Source organism: Myxocyprinus asiaticus, chromosome 24 (assembly GCF_019703515.2).
Source record: "Myxocyprinus asiaticus isolate MX2 ecotype Aquarium Trade chromosome 24, UBuf_Myxa_2, whole genome shotgun sequence".
NCBI classification, from domain to species: Eukaryota; Metazoa; Chordata; class Actinopteri; order Cypriniformes; family Catostomidae; genus Myxocyprinus; species Myxocyprinus asiaticus.
In genome coordinates, this window is record NC_059367.1 from 4,355,001 (window position 1) to 4,364,485 (window position 9,485).

The window sequence follows — 9,485 nt, forward strand, 5'->3', positions numbered from 1 at the left end:
TTATACAAGATGTATACTTTTATACAAAATTCTTAATAAAAAATATACCCAGCATACTATTCAGTTCAACTATAAATATGTATTCTCTCTAAAACAAATTGTGCTCTAGTCTTAAAATAAGCTTTTCCAAACAAAATAATTTTAATGCAGTTATGTTGATATTTTGTGTGCATATCCACTTATAATCCAAACGTGGGCTCAAATTGACAAGAAGCATTCCTGTAAATGTAATTTTACTTTCAGGGTTCTTTTTAAACCTCAGACTTATAAATTCTGAAGTTTTCTAAAACCGTACAACCATGAAAACAACTAAAAATTGGTTAAAAATAATTTCATAGATCATTCTTTGCAGTGGAATAATTCACATAATAATAATAATAATAATAATAATAAAAAAAGTTAAATCCAGTGACATGACATTTAAACATGGAATCATTGCATGTAATTAAGAACAGAATTACTCTCTGCTTCAGATCGGAAGAAACCACAGCAATAAAGGGTTAGGTCACCCAAAAAATACATGCTGACTGAAGCTATCATTTTGGGTGAAATATCCCTAAAAACACTTTTGAACACGTCACCTGAGTAATTATACTAGCTCAAGAATTCAAGCCACTTTCCCAGTACATGAAATGTAAAACAAAATGAGTCTGTGTTGTCATACATGCGGCAGATATCAGTGTCTCTCTGCATGCAAAGAAGACTCAAATCTCTTTCACATCAGTAGGCTGACAGGACGTCCCCGTGTGCTTAGTCATCAAAGTCAGGGATGTCATCGTAGGAATAACCGCGGTAACCTTTGGAGGCGTAGTAGGCGATTCGCAGGTGGTAAAAACCAGGGAGGAAAACGAGGATCCCGATAATGAGGACAGGAATGGTGCGGTCACGATGCTGTAAGTGAAGGAGAGATGGAAATGTCAGATGGGTTTAACACATTTACAGATCATTAACGAAAGGAACAGTTTAAAAAAAAAAAACAGGTGATTTTCTGAGTGCTTCAGAAACGGCCACTGGATATCTACTGATTAATATATTTTGCACATAAACTTGCTAAACCTACTTTTTTGGATAATAAAAATCTTCTATGCCAACTTAATCTGCAGAGACAATTATTTTCTTTTACTGGTGAAAGACAAACATAAATACTGATGAAAGCCAAAATATTAAATGCCACGGATCAGTATTTACGGAGTAATCCATTATTTTGTAGAGGGGGGTCAAAATGACAATTTTCACCTATAATTTTGGAGCAAAACTACACATAAAAAAATAATCTTAGAAAGTTGGCAGCATCATTATTTTATTTTTACACAGAGATAGGTAGGTATATTACTAAAATTAGATGACTTCAGCACCCCTTGTTGCATTATATGCCAATGGTGTGAGTCCAAACATTGTAAAAAAGCATTTTTTTGTGTTGTTTTCCAAAGTTGGAGTACCTATATTTCCAGAAGTGTTAAACATATCTTAATATCCTTTTAGATTCTGGTTTAAAACAAACTTCCATTTTTGGATCAACATTTTTAAAGCCCTATATTGTTAAATCCCAGAGATATTGGGCTCTCAATGTGGCTCCATCCAAAAAAATAAAAATTTGACCCATTTTCAGTGGTCGAAAACCAAATGTGGGTCACAAACTAGAAATGTACCTTTATGTATTCACATAAAAACAATAATGTCAAAATAGTCCAAAAATGCACTATTATTAAGAATAAGCATTAGTGCAATACCTATAATTGATTGTTCAGGCTCATTGAAAAGCGTTACTTTGGTTATGGAGTGCTGGTGGTGTAGTGGATTAAAGCAGTGAACTGGTAATCATAAAGTTGTTGGTTCAATCCCCACAGCCATCACCATTGTGTCCTTGAGCAAGGCACTTAATTCCAGGTTGCTCCAGGGGTATTGTCCCCGTAATAAGGGCACTGTAAGTTGCTTTGGCTAAAAGCGTCTGCTAAATGCATAAATGTAAATGTTACGACTGCCAGAACCAGTTTTGCTCCGTTGAGAGGACATCTGAATTTCCAGGGAGAATTTTCCCAACAGCCAGGTTTTTCATGACTGTGGGAACTTCATCCATTATCAGGACTTACTCAGAAAAAGAGGCGGGCCGCAAACAAAGGGGTTCTTTAAGAGCACGGTTCGTAAATCTGAACACCTTGCTGGGAGTAACCCTTGTGTTATAGGTGCACAGCAGGTATATAATCTCATGGCATTCTGCTACTAAATCAACAGCTGTGTAGACTGAATGAATACCATTTTAATGCATTTAGCAGCAAAGCTTACTGGTAGACTAGAGGAATAAGATGATTTTGCCATTTGCTTCTCACACTTTTTAACGAATGCATTTTCACGAACTTTCCAGTGGTTTGCAATTACTAGATAAAGATGGCGTAACGGTGAAATCGTTCCAGATCGTTACTTTAACAATGACATAAGTTGGATATGTTTTATATGGTGTGTAAGGGGTCTTCTGAAAAGTACATACATTCTGCTGAAACGTGCTAATACTGTGGAGGGTGTGGTAATGGATCATCTGAAAAGTCCACATATTTTTTAATTGAAAAACAGGAGGTTCAATATAAATGTTCAATAAGATGTACAAAATTACACAGATCCAACAATGTATGAATACAACCACTGAGTCATGAAGACAAGAAGTGCTGAAGAAGGAAAAAAACAAATAATTTAAATAAAGTAAATAACAAAGAAACATAAAAATACATGCAATCTAACACAGATGTATACATAAAGAAGATAAATAAAATCGAATAAATAAAAATGATTATATTTTTTTATAAGTCATGGGTCAGGAAAGTTCTCAGCATATAAGAAAGGATATACACTTTTCATTATTAATAATTTCATAAGCATTTATTGCTAAAACTGTGAAGGATGTGGTAAGGGACCATCTGAATATGGTCAACTTCTTGGTATTATTCATCTTAAATGTAGTATTACTGACCAGTACTGCCGCTTCCTATATGCATATCATGCAGTCTACGTAGTGCACCTACTCCAAACGGGGGCACCATCTTACCCTAGGGGGGCACCAGAAACTCCACCGGCTGCTGTTCCTCGCACATACAAACCAACTGTCTTTCTGCCCCAAAACGTATTATGATAATATGATACTTTAAATGATAATTAAGACTTTTGTTGTATTATTTAAGACTTTTTATGACCTTAGATTTTGGGAAACTGAATTTAAGACATTTTAAGACTATTTAAGGATTCGCGGGAACCCTGGAACAAACTATTGCGAGGGTACGCAAAACATATTGCGAGGGAACACAAACGCAAAACTGTTTTTTTAAAAATCCCGCCTGTCCTCTAAGGGGGCGCCGTAAAAAATATCCATGACTATTCTAGAATTGTATTAAATTCTTTATGCATTGTATTACTCTTTTTCGAGACCTGGAAAAAACTATTTTTAAAATTCCTGATATGTTCAGGTTTTGCATGACCATACAAAACCTTTGAACTTTGAAAAGTACAGAACTGCAGATGGGTGTTTGAAAGGAAGTCGGTCTTTAAGATGCACAACATACGGAAAATTAATTTATGGTGCACATACTTCTGATGACTATGAGGTACATGAAATCAAATTAATACACACTAACACATGCAGAAGAACCTTTGTGGGTATCTGAATGACAAGTTAATAATGGCACAGTCAAACATGAAAGGAAAAGCATAAAGCTATGGTAATGTGTTACAGCACTCACATCATTAACTTCAAAGTATCCTGCTAACAGGAGCGCTCCGAAAATGATCAGTATGGAGCCAATGAGGAAGAGACCCGTTGCCAGGGCGATGGCTTTGTAAGGGACTTTGGGTGGGCTCTTCTTAAACTGAGAAGAGAAAATGACACAATGATATAGCCTTTCAAATTATAATCACAGTAAAATGTTTAAATAAAAGTTTAAATTTAGCAATAATTTAGATGTGCTACATTTTTATATTTGTATGTTTTATGAAATATAATATAAGGATGCATGCAAGCTTAGAGAGGCACATTACTATATGCACCACAGAAATGACATATACCTCTGTAACAGACACAATAGACATACATCATATATGTAGAAAGTAAGTTACATAGACACATACAGTATATAGACAAATACACAGAAAGACACATACACAGGCACACAGACACATGCATACATACTGTACTTATACAAATAAAAAGGCAGATAGACATCTACAATGTAGATATGTGCATATAATGTAAAAACAGACAGACAGGCAATACAGATACCTGAAAAAGATTATTATTTAGTACAATACACTGACTTATGTATGCAAGTGCATTGGAAACTCTCTCTATCCCACCTGGAGATCAATGTATCCATCATCACTGGCCAGTTTGGAGTATTTAACTCCACTGTTGACAGTGTTTCGAGTTGGCATCTTCACACTGTCTCCGAGTTTCTTCACCTGATTCAAAAGCACATACATTTCAAACACCATCACAAACATAAACATGTTCAATGCAAACAATAACCAGGCATGTTACTCTACTGGGTATGTAGATACCTGTTATCTATGTAATACATTATTAAAATAAGATGCAGACCCATTAATGTAAATGTACATATTTAAAAGATATAATCATTTTTTTTTTTTTTACTGTGTTTTGTTTTGGTCGCTATATTACCTCAACCTTGATCTTGAGCTTGAGCTTTCAAAACAGACTGATGACGATTTTCCCAGTAGCAGTCACAAGAAAATTAATATATGTTTTTGTTTTAAAGCAATGAGGTCATTATAAACTATAATTAAATGAAAATATCATTTTATATCAGCTTGTGACAGACACACGAGATTACTGTTACAAACCTAACACTTCTGGATAAAAACCACTAATGCGCCCTATAAAGGTGTCTTCCGGGTTAACCTTAAACCACGCATGCGCCCCCTATTGGTGTCCTCCGGGTTAACATTAAACCACGCATGCGCACTCTACTGGTGTCTTCCGGGTATATTCCATAAGTGCGCATGACGTTAACGACACAATACCACATGATGGCGCTTTATCATTGAAAACAAACAGTACCCCTTGAATAAAAACGAGAAAATCTATTTTAGATAATTTAATAAAACTTTAATTACAAACTGTCCTTCGTACTGAATGATTCATGTAGAATCAGTAAACAGTAAGAACGTTTTATAAAACATATATAATGTATGTAGTTAAAAGATTATTTGGTGAAGTACAGAAAATCAAAACTGGAGGCCTTATATATGGTATATCAGGAGCACGAAAAACGTGAAAGCAAACTGATATTAAGATATAAAATACTTTTTTTAATGTACAATATTTTTCTTGCTGTCTAAAGTTTTGAGACTTTGAAAGCCTCAAACTAAATTCTATTTTCTTAAATAAAAATCGCACAGGGGCAATGATTGGGGACTAATGCAGTCGACTGTAACACTCTGACTCTACATTATTCTTTCTCAGAGAATAAGTCATTAATGTACGTTAAAAAATTTTTTTTTTAATTTGGAATAATTCAATTAGACCAATAATATGCATTAATAAAGTAATTAGGGTCCATTTTGATTTCACGTTGACTTAATATTTCACTTATGCAAAGTGTATTCATTCCCCTCTAACAACGTAAATATCATCTGTGGTCCAAATATTATTATATTATAGTAATATAAATATTACATTAATTTTATATATAAAACCATGGTTACTTGGATACTTTAAAAAATACCATAAAACTAAAATATCCAAAAATAAATAAATAAATAAAAAAATAAAAATTGGGATTACCATGATACTTTTTAGTTTGTAATGTCTCTGAATTCTTTCGAAATACAAGAGAAACTTAATTCCTCAAACTTGAAAAATAATTTGTGCAACAGCAGACGCATGTTTTTTTCCTGGTTCTCTGATGTTTTGCATTGAGAGAAAAAGTTGAGAAATGACTCATGTTAAGGTAATTTTGAAGACCCACCAAACTCAAAGGCAGCCTGCCGTAAACAACACAATCAAAATAGTGACCACTCTCCATCTAATGAGCTCCTCTAATTAGAGAATCTGAAATAATTAGTTCCCTGGTGGATAAAAGAATAAACAGTATTTGATTTATCTTGCTGATATTGACAGTTAGATGCCATTCTTTTCTTTACGTCTCTTTATCTTCCATTTGTCTTCTCAACTGGTGGGTAGTTCTGATAGGGTTGCGGACAGCAAATAATGCTAATAAAATGCAACTAACCATGTAATCATGCATGGAGAAAATGCTTCCCATATTAATTGTTGTTGATGCCAAAGGCAGTGCATCCAATCAAACTCTACTGTATTTTGATGCAAATTCATCTGTCAGTTGGTAGAATCTGACCAATTTAGACAGATTCCAACATGGATGGGTTTTGTGATCTGCCCTCATCCTCAAAAAACATTAATAAAACTACCCAGACTTCAATAAATACAAGTTGACTTGCATTAAGAATAAGCTTGTGCTGACCACATTATGTTTTGGGCAGTGAATTATTGGCTCCTGAGAGTACGAAACCGTTGAAATTCAATTTTGCTACTCTGTTGGGTCACTTGATGTCCAGAGTAAAACCTGGGTCCTGAAGCAAAACCAATAGAGAATTACTGCAGAAGAGACCAGCTTTAAGGATACTTAAAGCGTTAGTTCACCCAAAAATGAAAATTCTCTCATCATTTACTCACCCTCATGCCATCCCAGATGTGTATGACTTTCTTTATTCTGCTGAACACAAATTAAGATTTTTAGAAGAAAATCTCAGCTTTGTAGGTCCATACGATGCAAATGAATGGGGTCCAAAACGTTGAAGGTCCAAAAACCATATAAAGGCAGCATAAAAGTAATCCATACGACAGTGGTTTAATCCATGTCTTCAGAAGCTATGTTAAAGGTGTGGGTGAGAAACAGATAAATATTTAAGTCCTTTTTTTACTATAAATGATCTTCCCTGCCCAGTAGGTGGCAAAATGTACGAAGAATGCAAATTGCCAAAAGAAGAAGAACTCTTAGGAGAGGAGAGTGCTTTGGAGGGCTGCTTGAAAGTGGAGATTTACAGTAAAAAAGGATTTAAATATTGATCTGTTTCTCACCCACACTTATCATATCGCTGAAGATATGGATTTAACCACTGGAGTCGTATGGATTACTTTTATGCTGCCTTTATATGGTTTTTGGAGCTTCAAAATTCTGTCCACCATTCACTTGCATTGTATGAACCTACAAAGCTGAGATATTCTTCTAAAAATCTTTGTTTGTGTTCTGCTGAAGAAAGAAAGTCATGCACATCTGGGATGGCATGAGGGTGAGTAAATGATGAGGGAATTTTCATTTTTGGATGAACTATCCCTTTAAGCATTAATACTAATACATATTTCAAGATTTATAGTGAAAAAGGAGTTACATTTTGGTCTTTTCTCACTCAAAACTGATTGGATCGCTTCAGAAGAAATGGATTAAACCACTGGAGTCATATGGATTATCAAGAGGATCAATCCTCACATAACATTTTTTATTTACTATTTAGTGATTTTATTATTAAATTACCATTCAAATGAATTAGTATCCTAAGCTTCGAAGCAAAAAAATAAATAAATAAAAATGAGCAAATAGTGTGATTCCAGCTAGGTCTCTTAAGCAACCAAATTGGCCTGGTTGCTAGGGAAGGTAGAGTAACATGTGGTAACCTCCTCGTGGTTGCCATAATGTGGTTCTCGCTCATGGTGGGGAGCGTGGTGAGTTGTGCGTGGATGCCGCAGAGAATAGCGTGAAGCCTCCACACGCGCTAGGTCTCCGCGGTAACGCACTCAACAAGCCACGTGATAAAATGCACGGATTGACAGTCTCAGACATGGAGGCAACTGAGATTCATCCTCCGCCACTCGGATTTAGGCGAGTCACTACGCCACCACGAGGACTTAGAGCGCATTGGGAATTGGGCATTCCAAATTGGGGAGAAAAGGGGAGAGAGAAAAAATTAGCAAACAGTTGCGTTGAATGGGTGCTAGTTTTACATTAACACTCAGAAATAATGAACGATATAAAGAAGAAAAAAAAAGTCAGTACACATGATCAAAGACACCTTAATTGAGAAATACCTGGAGTGTGAAATGAAAAGACCTCTTTATGTAAAACTTATGTCTTAAAAACTAGCTGCTGGGTAATTGTTGACCCACATCTGCATTTATAAGTTGTTAAAACATTGATAATGTTCTGTAATTGTTGTTAATACAAAAATACATTACAAAAGTATGATAATGTTCCATTTAGGTCTCTAAATGTAAAATAAAATAAAATATGGCTTTCAAATAATATATGTAAAATGACTAGAGATAGACCGATAATCGGTTTGACTGATATTTTAAACCAATATTTACACTTTTTCTACTTAATCAGATAATAGTTCTTTAATATAGGGTTTACAGATTAATTAAGTGAGGGGCTTTTAACAAGTGTATATTGGAACTAAAACTAGTCTAATTAATTCTCTGCAGACTGTGCGTAATATTAGATTAAGTTGTAAATGTACATAAAAGCAGAAATAAATCAAGAATTGCATATCAGTTATCGGACACTTAAACACAAAGATAATCTGTATCGTATCAGTCATTAAATACTTTAAAAATGACCCATTTTATTCCCATAATTCAAACACACACAAAAATAAATGTACAAAAGGTAAATCAGTATTGGTATTGCCGATATTGAGCTTGATAGTAGGCTAGTTTCTTAACCAGCAAGACTTAATTTGTCAACAAGCTTCACTAGAATAATAGATGACCAGCATTTTTTTCTATTTTTGCTGTTCTAGGCTGGTCTTCTCAGCAGGGCATGGAGGGATAAAGGTTGATCCAACAAATTTTTAAGCTTCAGTCCTCTTGTTTTGTCCTTTTTTATGGGGATTAGGTGGATTTGTTCCAGGACAGAGATGTACAACCCTTTTTAGGCAGACTGTTTCATAACACATAGCGTCGGTGATGAGTTTGGTAATGGCCCCATTCTGGTGCATCAGCGTTAATTACGGCATCTAGCCGATGGACTCGCCCCACAATCACCCTGAAACGGTCGACTGCACCATGAAACTGCAAGGGTGAAAAAAGGTTTACTTTCACAATAGGAGTCAATATATGGATTGTGATGGTGGATGGTGGTCTTATTTAAGGCTGTGAGACAGGGTGGGTGGAGGTATCGATTTAGATGCTGAACCACTGATCCATCACATCTTTCACTGAGGGCGTTGTCTGTGGTCTGGGGCTTTACTGTCAAGTCTATTGTCTTGACCATGTTTAACGGACTGGCGAATATTTGCTTAAAGGGATAGTTCAGCTGAAATGAAAAATCTGTTATCATTTACTTACCCTAATGTTGTTCCAAACCCGTATGACTTTCATTAATCCATGGAACATGGAGATGTTAAACAGGATGTTAGCCTGTTAACAGGGTCCGAAATTAACCATGGAAATAATGCTAACAAAAATA

At 35.2% G+C, this 9,485-nt stretch overlaps 1 protein-coding gene across 2 annotated transcripts in view; it reads right to left on the reverse strand.

The window, feature by feature from the left end:
• LOC127415428 (transmembrane protein 230-like) overlaps window positions 1-4,899 on the reverse strand; it is a 4,983-nt gene extending 84 nt beyond the window's left edge. The window contains exons 1-4 of one of the 2 annotated variants that reach the window (XM_051654141.1): window positions 4,667-4,899; window positions 4,336-4,440; window positions 3,726-3,851; window positions 1-891 (exon numbers count right to left, since the gene is read on the reverse strand). The exon at window positions 1-891 is cut by the window's left edge and continues 84 nt beyond it. In XM_051654141.1, coding sequence (XP_051510101.1) covers window positions 751-891; window positions 3,726-3,851; window positions 4,336-4,413 — 345 coding nt within the window. In that variant the 5' untranslated portion in view covers window positions 4,414-4,440; window positions 4,667-4,899 and the 3' untranslated portion in view covers window positions 1-750. Of the gene's footprint in view, window positions 892-3,725; window positions 3,852-4,335; window positions 4,441-4,660 lie in introns of both variants that reach the window. The other variant, XM_051654140.1, reaches the window with a different exon arrangement.
• Between the last annotated feature and the right edge of the window lie 4,586 nt (window positions 4,900-9,485).